The sequence below is a fragment of the Scyliorhinus torazame genome, chromosome 11 (assembly GCF_047496885.1).
Source record: "Scyliorhinus torazame isolate Kashiwa2021f chromosome 11, sScyTor2.1, whole genome shotgun sequence".
NCBI classification, from domain to species: Eukaryota; Metazoa; Chordata; class Chondrichthyes; order Carcharhiniformes; family Scyliorhinidae; genus Scyliorhinus; species Scyliorhinus torazame.
Genome location: NC_092717.1, coordinates 1341299 through 1357899, shown reverse-complemented (window position 1 = coordinate 1357899; position 16601 = coordinate 1341299). Strand labels below are relative to the sequence as shown.

The following is a 16601-nucleotide window of genomic DNA, read 5'->3' as shown; positions in this document are numbered from 1 at the left end:
ATGGCCTTATGAGGGACAGGTCATGCCTCACAAGCCTCATTGAATTCTTTGAGGATGTGATGAGACGCATTGATGAAGGTCAGGCAGTGGATGTGGTGTATATGGATTTCAGCAAGGCATTTGATAAGATTCCCCATAGTAAGCTCATTTAGAAAGTTAGGGGGCATGGGATACAGGGAAATTTCGCTGTCTGGATACAGAATTGGCTCGCGAAAGAAGACAGTGTGTGGTAGTGGATGGAAAGTATTCCACCTGGAGGTCGGCGACCAGTGGTGTCCCACAGGGATCTGTTCTGGGACCTCTGCTCTTTGTGGTTTTTATAAATCACTTGGATGAGGAAGTGGAAGGGTGGTGTGATGAAGCCAGGGGAGTCCAACGAGCTTCTTAAATGTCCTTTACTTCAGCAACAGCATCATACATGCACAGGGCCTGGTTACCTTTCACCGGGTCCTCATTACTTTTTAGCTAGCTCTACAGCTGCCTGCTTTTTATGCTAGTGCTGGGTTAACTCAGTCCAATTGAGCACGGAGAACAATCATCCCCAGCTGGATGAGTCCTTTGCAGGTTACTACAGATTATTACAGGTGGTTAGTAAATTTGCCGATGACACAAACGTTGGTGCAGTTGTAGATATTGTTGAGGGCTGTTGCAGGTTACAAAAGGACATCGACAGGATGCAGAGCTGAGCTGAGAAGTGGCAGATGGAGTTCAACCTAGATAATTGTGAAGTGATTCATTTTGGGAGGTCGGATTTGAATGCTGAATACAGGGTTAAAGGGAGGATTCTTGGAAGTGTGGAAGAATAGAGGGATTTTGGGGTTCATGTACATAGATTCCTCAAAGTTGCCACTCAGGTTGATAGGGTTGTTAAGAAGGCATATGGTGTGTTGGATTTCATTAACGGGGGATTGAGTTTAAGAGCTGCGAGGTTTTGCTGCAGTTTTATAAAACCCTGGTTAGACCACACTTGGAATATTGTGTCCAGTTCTGGTTGCCTCATTATAGGAAGGATGTGGATGCTCTGGAGAGGGTACAGAGGAGATTTACCAGGATGCTGCCTGGACTGGAGGGCATGTCTTATGAAGAAAGGTTGAGGGAGCTAGGTCTTTTCTCACTGGAGCGAAGATGGAAGCGAGGGGACTTGATCGAGGTGTACAAGGTGATGAGAGGCATGGATAGAGTGGATAGCCAGAGACTTTTCCCCAGGGCTGAAATGGTTGGCACGAGGGAACATAATTTTAAGGTGATTGGAGGAAGGTATAGGGGAGATGTCAGAGGTAGGTTCTTTACACAGAGAGTGATGGGTGTGTGGAATGCACTGCCAGCGGAGGTGGTGGAGTCAGAGTCATTAGTCATTAGGGACATTTAAGCGACTCTTAGACAGGCACATGGACAGCAGTAAATTGAAGGGGTGTAGGTCAGGTTGATCTTAGATTAGGATAAATGGTCGGCACAACATTGTGGGCCGAAGGGCCTGGACTGTGCTGTACTGTTCTATGTGTCACAAATTAGAAGCTCATCAATTGCAGTAATAACCATACCTCCCACCTCCCCATTGTGCCCTATCATCATAGACCACCACAGTGCAGGAGGCCATTCAGCCCATCGAGTCTACACCGACCATCCGAAAGAGCCCCCTACCTAGGCCTGCTCCTCTGCTCTATCCCAGTAACCCCACCTAACATTTGGACCCTAGGGGGCAATTTATCATATCCAATCCACCTAACCTGCACATCTTTGGACTGTGGAAGGAAACCGGAGAACCCGGAGGAAACCCACGCAGACACAGGGAGAGACTCCGCACAGACAGTGACCCAAGGTTAGAATTGAACCCGGGTCCCTGGCGCTGTGAGGCCGCAGTACTAACCGCTGTGTCACCATGCCACTCAAGCATTAGTGTTTCATTATTGTTTGATACTGCACTGCGCAGAATAAAGTATTTGAATTGAAAGCTAAAACAACAGCGACAGATTCAGAATCAATGTGTATTGATCAAGGCCTTTGGTAAATACAGCACAAATACATTTTATGAAATTATATATTGTTAGATGCTGTTGACAATTTGGGGTCTTATCTTCAATGTTAAGACAAGATTAATGGTTAAACATGGCAGTAATCATTTTCAAAGTCAGGAAGCAGTCCTATTACTTTAAGCAGCTACCTGTAAAAGCTCGATTCAGAGCAATCAGCTGCATCATTTACACCTGGGTCATTGCATCAGAATCAGATATTTCTGGGATATTATCATTCAGTTGGTGCAGTGGTGTCATCAGGGGCTTCACCAGCCTCAGGTACCTCTTCAGTGGTGGCATCAGGGGCTTCACCAGCCTCAGGTACCTCTTCAGTGGTGTCATCAGGGGCTTCACCAGCCTCGGGTACCTCTTCAGTGGTGTCATCCGGTGCTTCACCAGCCTCAGGTACCTCTTCAGTGGTGGCATCAGGGGCTTCACCAGCCTCAGGTACCTCTTCAGTGGTGTCATCAGGGGCTTCACCAGCCTCGGGTACCTCTTCAGTGGTGTCATCAGGGGCTTCACCAGCCTCAGGTACCTCTTCAGTGGTGTCATCCGGGGCTTCACCAGCCTCAGGTACCTCTTCAGTGGTGGCATCAGGGGCTTCACCAGCCTCAGGTACCTCTTCAGTGGTGTCATCAGGGGCTTCACCAGCCTCGGGTACCTCTTCAGTGGTGTCATCAGGGGCTTCACCAGCCTCGGGTACCTCTTCAGTGGTGTCATCAGGGGCTTCACCAGCCTCGGGTACCTCTTCAGTGGTGTCATCAGGGGCTTCACCAGCCTCAGGTACCTCTTCAGTGGTGTCATCAGGGGCTTCACCAGTATCGGGTACATCTTCAGTGGTGGCATCAGGGGCTTCACCAGCCTCAGGTACCTCTTCAGTGGTGGCATCAGGGGCTTCACCAGCCTCAGGTACCTCTTCAGTGGTGGCATCCGGGGCTTCACCAGTATCGGGTACCTCTTCAGTGGTGGCATCCGGGGCTTCACCAGCCTCAGGTACCTCTTCAGTGGTGGCATCCGGGGCTTCACCAGTATCGGGTCCCTCTTCAGTGGTGGCATCCGGGGCTTCACCAGCCTCAGGTCCCTCTTCAGTGGTGGCATCCGGGGCTTCATCTGGAGCCTCAGTAGTGGTTATTTGTTGTTCATCTGTGGGAGCCTCCACATCCACCAAGTCAGAAGATTCAATAGCAGCGGTACTAGGCACAACAGATGGAGTTTCTGAAATAGGTAGTTCCTCTTCTGTAAATGGAAGTAAATTAATAATTACATTTGGAATTCAATATTCAAGGAAAATTGATTCTGCAAGACAAATAAGTATACCTTCTGGTTGTTTCTCACAGGGTTAGCCCTGTAAATCATAGAATCCCTACAGTGCACAAGGACGCCATTTGGCCCTTTGAGTCTATACTAACCCTCTGAAAGAGCACCTTACCCAGGCCCACTCCCCCACCATATCCCCGTAACCCCATCTAATCGTTGGACAATAAGGGGCAATTTATCATGGCCAATCCAACTAACCTGCACATCTTTGAACTGTGGGAGAAAACCGGAGCACCCGGAGGAAACCCACGCAGACACAGGGAGAACATGTAAACTCCACACACACAGTCACCCAAGGTTGGAATTGAACCCAAGTCCCTGGAGCTGTGAGGCAACAATGCTAACCACTGTGCCACTGTGCTGCCCACTGACATATTTTTACAACCCAGCCCTAGCAGTCCAACCACATGGATTTGTGAAAAGGAAGTCATGTTTGACAAATTTATTAGGGTCTTTGAGGATGTAACAAGCACAATGGGTAAAGGGGAACCGATAGATGTAGTGTACTTGGATTTTAAAAGGCATTCAGCAAGGTGCCACATAAAAGGTTACTGCCTAGGATAAGCGCTTATGGTGATATGGGTATAGATTAACTTGGATAGTGGAAATAATGGTCTGGATTGTCCGCCACCCACTGCCAGTAGTGTGGTTCCCGATGCAGCGGAGTACCGAGCTTTTGGCTAAAAATGGGATTGGTGCTGTTCCGATGCTCTGCCACCCCCCCCACCCCCATCCCCACCGGCGGTGGCAGCCAGCACCACGCCCCACTCTGACAGGAAGATGCAAATGGGTAATATCCGATTACAGAATAATAGTGCAGAAGAGGCCCTTCGGCCCATCAAGTCTGTGCCGACCCATGAAAAACAACTGACCTGTCCACCTGGAATCCCGATTTTCCATCCCCTCTGATGCTCCAGCCCTCTCAGCTGGGATTCACGCGGGCGTGGATTGGTGTAAGTGTGGCCCTGACACAGTGGACCCCGCAGTGCACCAAGAAGGTAAGTAAATAATGTAGGTGCCCCCTAAAGTCCATCGGAGTGCCCCCCTCTCCCACACAACACAAATTCTGCCCACCCCATCTCCTAGTCCCCTACCATATCCCCAGAGCCCTTCCATCAGACCCCCAACAGAGACCCTCTCATCAGACCGCCAAAGGAGACCCTGAACAGAGACTCCCCCATGAGACCCCCAACAAAGACCCCTCCATCAGACTCCCAAAAGAGATCCCCATCAGAATCCCATCAGAGACCCCTGCCTGAAGGAAGCACTTAGCTGCCTTTGATGTGGTGAGGGGCTGTCAATGTGAAAAGCCCCTTGTCGCCACATTCCGGCGTCTGTTCGGGTACACAGAGGGAGAATTCAGACAGACCAAAGCACCTAAAAGCACGGGCAGGATTCTCCGACACCCCGCTGGGTCGGAAAATTGCCGGGAGGCTGCGTGAATCCCACCCCCGCCGGCTGCCGAATTCTCCGGCACCGGAGATTCGGCGGGGGCAGGAATCGCGCCGGTCAGCGGCCCCCCCCCCGGCGATTCTCCGGCCCGCAATGGGCCGAAGTCCCGCTGCTTCTATGCCGGTCACGCTGGCGTAGTTTGAACCAGGTCCCTTACCGGTGGGACCTGGCGGCGCGGGTGGGCTCCGGGGTCCTGGGGGGGACGTGGGGCAATCTCGCCCCAGGAGGGGCCACCACGGTGGCCTGGCCCGTGATCGGGGCCCACCGATCTGCGGGAGGACCTGTGCCGTGGGGGCACTCTTTTCCTACGCGTCGGCCATGTAGGCCTCCGCGATGGCTGATGCGTGGTGACCCCTCCCTGCGCATGCGCGGGGATGACATCAGCAGCTGCTGGTGCTCCCGTGCATGCGCAGACTCCCGCCGGCCGGCAGAGTCTCTTCGGCCCCGGCTGGCGTCGTGCCAATGGCCTTCCATGCTAGCTGGCGGGGCGCCAACCACTCTGGGGCGGGCCTAGCCCCTAAAGGTGCGGAAGAATCCACACCTCTGGGGCAGCCCGACGCCGGAGTGGTTCACGCCACTCCGTCCCGCCGGGAGCCCCCACCCCGCCGGGTAGGGGAGAATCCCGCCCCACATCTTTCAGGACTTGTGAGAGGAAACCGGAGGACACAGAGGAAACCCATGCAGGCACGGGGAGAACGTGCAGACTCCGCACAGACGGTGACCCAATCCGGGAATCGAACCTGGGATCTTGGAGCTCTGAAGCAACAGTGCTAACCATTGTGCTACTGACGGCTGCCATGGGGGATCCTAAGGGTGGGAACTGCAGCAGGCCGCCTCCACCCCCGATATACCGCCTGGGGAACCATCTAGATGCACCTAGGGCCATAAGGCCAGGAAGGTAGACACCAGTTAAGTTGCCATGGGTGCAGCACATTGGATAGCGTTAGGGGCCAGGGCACAAAGCTGTATATAAATGTTGACTTGTTTACATTTTGAAAAATAAATTGAGAGTACCCAATTTTCTTTTTCCCAATTAAGGGCCAATTTAGCGTGGCCAATTCACCTACCCTGCACATCTTTGGGTTGTGGGGGTGAGAACCACGCAAACACAGGGAGAATGTGCAAACTCCACACGGACAGTGATCCGGGGCCGGGATCAACACCCGAGACCTCGGCGGCGTGAGGCAGCAGTGCTAACCACTGTGCCACTGTGCCGCCCCACACTTGTTCACATTAAACACATGCACAATGGTACATCCTGCCTCGGTACTCTGTCAGAAGGTTGTGTGGGATGGGCTGGTCTGGGCTGGCTGCTGAGGGGGCACTGGAGGGGTGACGGGTGGACGTTGGGTGTGGGCTTGGCCCAATGTCCCCAATTCAGCCAGTGCCCACCACTCTGGTGTGCCCCCCTCTCCCGCTCGTCCCCACCATGCCCCGGGCCCACCTCTGCCACCCCAAAGGTTCAGTGCGACCGTGTGATGGAATGGCCAGCTCACATGCATGAATCATCCAGGTGGACGGTGGGAAGTGCTCCGGTGGGCAGGAGACAGACATTGTCAAACAGTACGGAGCATCAGAGCTCACCCCAGAGAGAATTGTCACCATCCTCCATCCCATGGACTGGACCCGCTGTTACTGCTAACTGAGGGCCCACACCCCGTAATGCGGCAGGTAGGAATCTCAGATGGGGGGCGATGTCGGGGTGGATGCGATGTCCGTGCAAATGGCCAGGCCCCTAGTCGGTGAACCTGGAGGCAATTAGAGAGTCCCGTGTGCGTCGGCTCAGGCACACACATTGTGCAGCCTCCGGTGCTTGCCTGGGCCCCATGTCCTGCCCATCCTCCCCCTCCCCCTCATCCTCCTCGTCAGACGAGGCCTAGCGTTCATCCACCTCGTCCAGCACGCTGCCCCTCTGCTGCGCGATGCTGTGAAGGTCGCAGAAGGCCACCACGATCTGGGAGACTCTCCTTGCGCTATACTGGAGGGCCCCTCCAGAGTGGTCCAGGCACCTGAATCACATCATCAGGATGCCGAAACACCACTCAAGCACGCCGCGGGTCACTGATTGGCCATCGGTGTAACGGGTGTATGCATCTGTCTGATGCCTCCGCATAGGCGTCATCAGCCACGACTACAGCGGATAACCCCAATTGCCCAGGAGCCAACTCATCAGCCGGGGTACACCTTAAAGCTGTCAGGAATCATCGAGTGTGCCAAGATAAAGGTGTCGTGCACACAGCCCGGGTATCGGGGGCAGACGTGCATAATGCTCATCTGATGGTCACACACCAGCTGCACATTCATCGAGTGGAACCCTTTTCGGTTTGTGAAGACCGCTCCCTCATGGGCCGGTGCTCGTAGGGGGACATGCATCCCGTCGATCGCCCCCCTGGACCTGGGGCATCTCAGCAATGACGGCGAACCCCACTGCCAGGGCATCCTGGTAGGCCCAGTCATCATTTAATTTGATCTATTGTGCCAAGCGGGCAGCTAGGGCCCCTGTTACTATCATGGATACACCTGTGCACCGAGGTCTGTGGGATCCCGGACAGGTCCCCACTCGGCGCATGGATTAAAAGTTCAGGGCAACCGTCACACCGGGAGCGGGTGTCCCCCATTCCCCCGCGGTGACAGATGTGCCACGATCTGGCAGATATGTCTCACAATCCCTCTGCTCAGCCGGAGTCTTTGATGGTATGCCCGGTCCAGCAGGTCCTCGAATGACAGGCGCTGTCAGTACATTTGGAGCCTGATGCAGCGCCTCATGGCATGTTGGGCCGCTGGCTCTACATTCATCCTCATTGTCTGTCTCGTGTTCCTCTGGGGACAGTTCCGCAGCTGCAGGGTCCCCCTCGAGCAGCTGCTGATTTCACAGCCTCAATTCACCACTCGGGCGTGGCGACTATGATGAAGGCCACCATTCCTGGTTAAATTCCAAAGTCCAGTGTCTGCAGGGGGGAAAGTCAGGCATGTTAGCATGTTGAATACCTCCATGCCCAACCAGGTCCAACGGGCTACATGGTGGCCCATGGTCTGCACTCTGGACTCTCCCACCCGCATGTCCAACCCCCACCCCCGGCGTTCCCAGGCACCCTGCCCTTCGCACCATTAGTCTCGTCGGTGCCTGGAACTGCGGGGGCCCCTGGTCCTGGCACCTGTCCTTGCTTCCAAGGATACTGGTGGATATGCCAGAGGTACACTCTAAGGCACCCATCCGGCGCCCTCCTGCCGGGGCTACTGTGGACATTGTCCTTGGGGCCATGTGCTGCCCCACCAGGGGTGCCGCCCATTTGGAGACGGGGAGGAAGAGTTGGTGGGCTGGGGCATGGAGTGGTTGACTGGACGGTGGGAGCTGGGGTGCAAAGGCTGAATGCGGCAAGGGGGGGTGGGGGCACCCACAAGCCAGTATCACAACCACAGGGCATGGTGGGTGGTCAGTGGTGTAATGATATGCAGTAACAGTGTATATAACAGTGCACATAACGAGTGTATATGACAAGTGTGTATAGCCTCTGACCACCAGGTGGTGGAATCATGCAAGAGGAACAGGACACTGGAACCAGCCAAAACCCAGTCAGAGTTACAGGAGCTGTTAACAGCATGGTTAGAAGCTCCACAGTTTGGTTCGCAATCATTTAGTCTACTCATAATTTATTCAACATGAAATAACTAGTCTTGAACTAGATGTTCTGTCGCCATTGGTGTTGTGGTGCACTTTGAAAAGAAACGTGGGGCGGGATTCTCCACGAACCGTTGGGGCGGGCCACTCCAGCGCTGAGGACTGGCATGAACCACTCCGATGTCGGGCTAGGCCGGCGCTGGAGTGTTTGGTGCCATGCCAGCCGACACGGAAGGGCTTGGCGCCATGCCAGCCGACACGGAAGGGCTTGGCGCCATGCCAGCCGACACGGAAGGGCCTCTGCCGGCCAGCACGAGTTGGCGCATGCGCGGGAGGGCCAGCATGTGCTGGCGTCATCCCAGCGCATGCGCAGGGGGGTTCTTCTCCGCACCGGCCATGGCGGAGGTTGACAGCGGCCGGTGATGAGGGAAAGAGTGCCCCCACAGCACAGGCCAGTCCGCGGATCGGTGGGCCCAGATCGCGGTGCAGGCCACCGTGGGGGCACCCCACGGGGCCAGATCCGTCCGCACCCTCCCGAGGACTCTGCAGGCTGCCAGTGGAGCCAGGTCCCGCCGGTAAGGATATGTTGTGATTTACGCCGGCGGGACCCGCTAAAAACGGGTGGCCACTCGGCCCATTGCGTGCCGGAGGATCGCCGGGGGGGTGGGGGGCTGCTGCTAGCAGCCGCCGACCGGCGTGCCGCGATTCCCACTCCTGCCAAAATCCCGGCGCCGGAGAATTCTGCAGCCGGCGAGGGCGGGATTCATGCCAACCACCGGCGATTCTCCGACCCAGCGGGGGGGGGGGGGGGGTCGGAGAATCCCGACCGTGGTCTCAGCAGGCATTCTAAACGGTCTGAACATACAGCCATTGCATGTAAACGATGTGGTTACCAAGGCAATGTCCAGCTTTTGGCAAAATGTGCACAAAGTGCAAAGGGAAAAATCACTTTGTGAAACACTATTTCTCAAATAAGAAAATTAATGCAGGGCAGTCGATTAACGTGATCGATGACACTAAGTTAAGTGACGCATTTTTTGTTGGTCTGGTGTTGGATAAAGACACTACAAATGAAGCCATATCGAATAAAATGCCGCCCACAAGGATAAGGAGTGCTGAAAGTGATATTGCAGCAGTAACAAGAGACAAATGGACTGTACCTTTGATTATCAAACGATCGTTAAATACTGTTAAATTAAATATTGATGCGAAGGCAAACCTAATCAGTATAAGTGATATTAAGACCATGCAGCTAAAGCTGAGAATTCACAATAAGCCGATCTTACTTAAACATTTGTAAGAAGATTGACACTTTGAGTATATGCAAATTAAACGTGCAAGTAAAAAACAAAGTGCACAAGTTGAAGTTCTCAATTGTTGCTGAAGGTCATTAATCATTATTGGGTGATGAAGTGTGTGAGGCCCTGGAATTAGTGTGAAGAGTCTATCGCACTGACTGTGCATTCAGTACACACAGTGGTTTAGTGGAGTCCATTGTACAGGCCTTTCTGGAAATATTCAAGGTCTTTAGTGTCCTGCCTTCCACATATAAAATACAATTAAGAGAGCATGCACAACCGGTGATACGCGCTCCTCGAAGAGTTCCAGCACCATTGCGTGACCACCTCAAGGCAGAGTTAGACAGCATGACACAACTTGGATTCATAAGGAAAATAGATGAGCCTACAGAATGGGTCAACTCAATGGTCTATGTGAAAAACAAGAATAACAATCTCAGGATTTGAATGCAAACATCAAAATTATCAAATTCCAAAGGGGGATGAGATCACAAGCGAGATGTCTGGTGCAAAATTTTTTACCAAACTCGCTGCATCGCAGGGATTAGGCAGCTCAAGCTTGATGAAAAAAGTACCAAGTTCTGCACATTCAATATTCCTTTTGGCAGATATTTTCTTTGCATGCCCTTTGGCATTATATCTGTGTCCGAGATATTCCACAGAGCTATGGAACATATCATTGAGGGCATTGAGGGGGTTTGGGTCTATGTGGACGACATCATCGTATGGGGTTCCACCTCAGAGGAACACAATGATAGACTGATCAAGGTCTTACAAAGCATAAGGCAGACTGGACTGAGGCTTAATAAGGCCAAATACCAGTTTGGAGTACAAGCTTTCTGTTCACGCAATAGAGCCAGATGAAATGAAGATTAATGCCAGACTACACATATCCCGACCCACGGAAAAAAAGGATTAGTACGAATAATGGACAAGATCAACCTCATAGGGAAGTTCATTCCTAATCTCTCAGCCAAAACAGCTTGTCTCAGAGACATCCTATGAATGATTTCACTTGGGCAGAGCAGCTTGAGCAGGAGTGGCTCCAGCTAAAGAAAGTTCTTACACCCATGCCTGTGCTGATGTTTTTTGATCCAACAAGGAGCACCAAAATATCTACTGATACATCAAAGGATGGTATAGGTGCAGTATTGCTGCAACAGGAAGATAGAAACAGCTGGAAACTTGTGGCCTGTACTTCACGGTTAATGACGGAGTCTGAGTGCAGATATGCACAGATTGAAAAAGAATGCCTGGGACTGGTAGTTGGCTTGGGGAAATTCCGTATATATATATATGGCCTACCCACATTCACCATTGAGACGAATCATCAACCACTGGTTGCAATCATTAAAAATAATCTCAATGAAATGTCTCCACAAATACAGCGTCCCATGATGAAGCTTCAAAGGTATGACTTTGAGTTGATATACACGCCTGGCAAACATATAGCGGTAGCAGATGCGTTATCCAGAGCTCCAGCAGCACACAATGTAAGCTCTACTGCAGAAGATGTACAGGCTCATAGAGACATGATCACTGATGCACTGCCAGTATCAGACGCAAAGTTGAAATGAATTGTGGAAGAAACAGCAAAAGATGAGGCATTACAGATGGTAATACTAAACCTTAACAATGGTTGGCCTAAAGGTTCATGCACAAAATATCATGAAATCAGATCTGAGCTGGGTGTAGTAAATGGGCTACTATTAAGGCAAGAAAGAATTGCAATTCCGCAGTCTCTATGCAGCGATTTGCTAAAACAAATTCATGAAGGTCACCTCGGGATTAAGAAGTGCAAACGGAGAGCCAGAGATACTGGCTGGGATTCTCCGACCATCCCCGGGGGGAGGCGCACATCCCGCCCCGCTGCCCCGATGCCAGCTGCCCTATTCTCCGGCGCCGTTTTTCGGGGGCCCGTGGGATTCTCGCCACGCCAGTCGGGGGCCGTTGACAGCAGCCCCCCCGCCCAATGGGTCGAGTGGCCGTCCAGTTTTGGCCAGTCCCGCCGGCATGAATTACTCACCTCACGCAAGGCGGGACCTGGCAGGTAAGTGTGCGGAGGCTGTTCTGGGAGGGGGGGGATCCAACCCTGGGGGGGGGGGGGGGGGCCACGGTGGCCTGGCCCGCGATCGGGGCCTACCGATCCTGCGGGCGGGCAGTTTTCGTGGGGGCCTTCTTTCCTCCGCGCCTGTAGGGCTCCGCCATATTGCCCAGGGGGCGGCGCGGAGAAGAGAACCCCCGCGCATGCACGGAAATACGCCGGCCAATCCGCCGGCGTGGGGACAGTCCACAGAAGGGAGAACCCCGTCCACTGTGTATTCCCGTGGTATAAACAAGGATATACAAGACATAAGAACATAAGAACTAGGAGCAGGAGTAGGCCATCTGGCCCCTCGAGCCTGCTCCGTCATTCAATGAGATCATGGCTGACAGAGAAATGTGAAACATGTCAAAACTATCAGCACCGGCAAGCGAAAGAACCAATGAAGGTAGCTGAAATACATCAACTACGTGGAAAAAAGTTGGAATGGATTTATTCTATCTCAACGGCAGGGAATATCTGATAGTCGTTTCCAGCAATAGTCCTTCTGTCAAGCTCCGAGAGTAAGGAGAGGGTTCCTGGAATGCAGTAGGGACTGAGGAGGGTTGGCGCTGCCAAACCTGGGAAGCTACTATTGGGCAGCAAATGTGGCGATGATCCGCAAGTGGGTTATGGAGGGAGAGGGGTCGGCATGGAAGAGGATGGAGATGGCGTCCTGTAAAGGAACGAGCCTGGGGGCGTTAGTGACGGCACCGCTGCCGCTCTCGCCGACAAAGTATACCACGAGCCCGGTGGTGGCAGCAACGCTAAGGATCTGGGGCCAGTGGAGACGGCACCGGGGTGCAATGGGAGCATTGGTGTGGTCCCCGATCAGGGGTAACCACTGGTTTGTCCCGGGGAAGACGGATGGGGGGTTCCAGAGCTGGCATCGGGCGGGGATTGGCAGAATGGGGGACCTGTTCATCGACGGGACGTTTGCGAGCCTAGGGGCACTGGAGGAGAAGTTTGAGTTACCCCCGGGAAATGCCTTTAGATATATGCAGGTGAGGGCTTTTGTGAGGCGACAGGTGAGGGAATTCCCGTTGCTCCCGGCACAAGAAGTTCAAGATAGGGTGATCTTGGGTGTATGGGTCGGGGAGAGCAAGGTGTCGGAAATACACCAGGAGTTGAAAGAAGAGGGGGAAGCGCTGGTAGAAGAGTTGAAGGGTAAATGGGAGGAGGAGCTGGGGGAGGAGATCGAGGAAGGTCTGTGGGCTGATGCCCTAGGTAGGGTTAATTCCTCCTTCTCGTGTGCCAGGCTCAGCCTGATACAATTTAAGGTGGTCCACAGAGCGCACTTGACGGGGGCGAGGTTGAGTAGGTTCTTTGGGGTAGAGGACAGATGTGGGAGGTGCTCAGGGAGCCCGGCGAACCATGTCCATATGTTTTGGTCATGTCCCGGCACTGGAGGGGTTCTGGAGAGGAATGGCAGGAGCAATATCTCAGGTGGTGAAAGTCCGGGTCAAGCCAAGCTGGGGGCTAGCAATATTTGGAGTAGTGGACGAACCGGGAGTGCAGGAGGCGAAAGAGGCCGGCATTCTGGCCTTTGCGTCCCCAGTAGCCCGGCGAAGAATCTTGCTAATGTGGAAGGAGGCGAAGCCCCCCAGCCTGGAGGCCTGGATAAATGATATGGCTGGGTTCATAAAGTTGGAGAGGATTAAGTTCGCCTTGAGAGGGTCTGCGCAGGGGTTCTACAGGCGGTGGCAACCGTTCCTAGACTATCTCGTGGAGCTTTCGAGGAAGGTCGGTCAGCAGCAGCAGCAACCATGGGGGGGGGGACGTCCTGGCAGGGCGGGGGGGGAAAGGGGGGACGGCCTGGGAGGGTGGATGAGCAAGAGATAACATGAAGGATTGGGGAAACTGGCACGTACAGTGTACAAAGCTGTGTAAATATATAATTTTACCATGTATATATCTTGCTCTGCGCGATTTCTCGTTTTCTTTTGTTACGGGGGGGGTTATTGTTTGTAAGTGAGAAAAATTGTGTTAAAAAACTTTAATTAATATATTTTTAAAAAAAGAAGGCAAATGGAATTTTGTCCTTCATTGCTAGAGGGGTGGAGTTTAAGATTAGGGAGGTTATGCTGCAATTGTATAAGGTGTTAGTGAGGCCACACCTGGAGTATTGTGTTCAGTTTTGGTCTCCTTACCTGAGAAAGGACGTACTGGCACTGGAGGATGTGCAGAGGAGATTCACTAGGTTAATCCCAGAGCTGAAGGGATTGGATTACGATGAGAGGTTGAGTAGACTGGGACTGTACTCGTTGGAATTTCGAAGGATGAGGGGGGATCTTATAGAAACATATATTATTATGAAGGGAATAGACAGGATAGATGTGGGCAGGTTGTTTCCACTGGCGGGTGAAAGCAGAACTAGGGGGCATAGTCTCAAAATAAGGGGAAGTAGATTTAGGACTGAGTTTAGGAGGAACTTCTTCACCCAAAGGGTGTGAATCTATGGAATGCCTTGCCCAGTGAAGCAGTTGAGGCTCCTTCATTAAATGTTTTTAAGATAAAGATAGACAGTTTTTTGAAGAATAAAGGGATTAAGAGTTATGGTGTTCGGGCCGGAAAGTGGAGCTGAGTCCACAAAAGATCAGCCATGATCTCATTGAATGGTGGAGCAGGCTCGAGGGGCCAGATGGCCTACTCCTGCTCCTAGTTCTTATGTTCTTATGAACTTTCTCCAAAGGAATGCATAGCTAAGCAAGTAAACCTGTTTTGTTAACTTTATTTATAAGTTTTAACTACATTGGGTGGCTTAATTGGAGTTAGCAGCATGTATAGATAGTCAGTTTAAGTTTGTCCTTGTGTTTGAGAACTTTTTAACTGATTATTGTAAAACTATTTTTTTAGATGTTAATGTGGCTAATTCTGTGTTTAACTGAAAGATTGTTTTAACATAAAAAGATACCTATTGGTCTGAGTCATCACTCACAGTTATACAAGTTAAAAATTATTTAGGTCTCGTCCGGTATCCTAACACCTACTGAGTACAACATTTTCTGGTTAGAATAATGCAACACACATCCCCATTTTATCAGTTGTCAAATGGAAATAAGTGCAGGATACTTCATCACCTGACTGCAGATATCTGCAGAGTGGCGTTTAATTCCCTTTCCTTTTGTTTATTGTTTCTTGACCTGCTCCTCACTTCAGCCTGGACAAAGGAGCCCAAAGGGCTGAATTATCTTTTGAGCTAGGATTCTATCCCCCAATTCTGTTATGTGCCTTGACTTGCCTGCATCCCTGTAAATTTCACATGCACCTCCTTCTGCACTGTAAATTCTATATGATTCACACTGTTTTCTGGTCTCAATGGCATAAATCAGTGGTTACTAATCTGTCCCACCACTAGGGTGCCCCCTGGTACCTTGCGTGTAATTGGAGCTATGAATGAGTATATACAACAGATTGATTCTGGAAATTGAGTGCAGTGGTGCGTTCAGGCGATAATTGCAATTATTCTTACATTTTGAACTGACATACATGAAAATTGGCTGCTACGGTTTAGAAAGTTAGTGCAACAAATTCTTGAAAATGGATTATGCCTTGTTTTGGAATCGAGCGAAAACACAATAACAAATTTGACTTGGAAATATTATGGAATTACCTAGGTGAACTCCAAATGAATCCAGGAATGCATCTCCAAAAAATAACATAATGTGGTGCTTCGCAAGTTTTACAGTGGAGGGGCTGTGAAATCCATTCTGTGAAATACTGATGTCCAACTGAGCTCGAATGGAATTTGGAAAAGATGCCTTTGCCAACTCATGGTCCACAGGGCCCATCAATTCCATCCATTCCTTAACAGCATTCTCCTTAGTAAGAATCATCATCACTATTGGAGTCCTGAAATAACAGAAGGAAAATTGTGAACAATTATGTCTTCCAAAATGTTACATACGGCCTGATTGGAGCGGTGTTTGTGTTAGAGATTCGCACTGGATGATCTTTGTGAGGGGTTTCCAGGATAGAAGGCATAGTGATCACAAAGATACAGAAAGCTCTTTTGAAGAACTAAACTAATTTTATTAACACTACTAAATTTGGGTTCGACACTTATTCTGAAGAGCAAACATACATGTAACAATTAAACTACACTCACTAACACTATCTCTATCTACTAATTATAACTATTATATCTTAACTTTGCAAGACACTATGAATCTTGTCTTGTTCAGCTTCAAATCTAATTTCCTCCCCTTAGCTTAAGTGCCAGTGCAATTTATAGTACTGTTCCTTGGCTCAGTTTAGTGGCTCGGCTTAACAAAACAATAACTCTTCACATGCTGTACATTTGTATAATGTCACATGCACTGTAAACCAGTTGTGTTGGTTGGTCAAAAAGAAACCCTGTCATGATCTAAGAGAGAAGGTTTGTAGACATCCACCTTGTCTGTGGTAACGTCGCGCGCAATTCTAACAGCGCCCTCCAGCTATTCCTGGAAAATAGTGGAAAACCCCTAACAGAGCACGATGCTCACAGCCCCAGGCACCTGATACAATAATCAATTGAGTTTTAAACTCATTTAAATATGCTCAGCCCGTTCAAAGCCTCCGGGAATCATCGCACCTGCAGGCTCTGCATGAGGTCGGAGGCTCCAGTATTCACCGCTCCCCCAGGCACAGCGTAAGGTCGGAGTCTCCGGGATTCACCGAACCCGCACGTGCAGCGTGAGGTCAGAGTCTTCGGGATTCACCGCTCCCGCAGGCGCAGCGAGAGGCCGGAATCTCCGGGATTCACCGCTCCCGCAGCGAGAGGCTGGAGTCTCCGGGATTCCCCGCTCCCGCAGGCACAGCGAGAGGCCGGAGTTTCG

At 51.4% G+C, this 16601-nt stretch overlaps 1 protein-coding gene across 1 annotated transcript in view; it reads right to left on the bottom strand.

Annotated features, from left to right (window-relative positions):
• Positions 1–2003: 2003 nt before the first annotated feature.
• Positions 2004–16601, bottom strand: part of LOC140386076 (thioredoxin domain-containing protein 6-like) — a 203381-nt gene continuing 188783 nt past the window's right edge. Inside the window, exons 14-15 of the mRNA XM_072468653.1 lie at positions 15395–15633; positions 2004–3248 (exon numbers count right to left, since the gene is read on the bottom strand). Of these exons, the coding sequence (XP_072324754.1) occupies positions 2245–3248; positions 15395–15633 (1243 nt within the window). The 3' untranslated portion in view covers positions 2004–2244. The remainder of the gene's footprint in view (positions 3249–15394; positions 15634–16601) is intronic.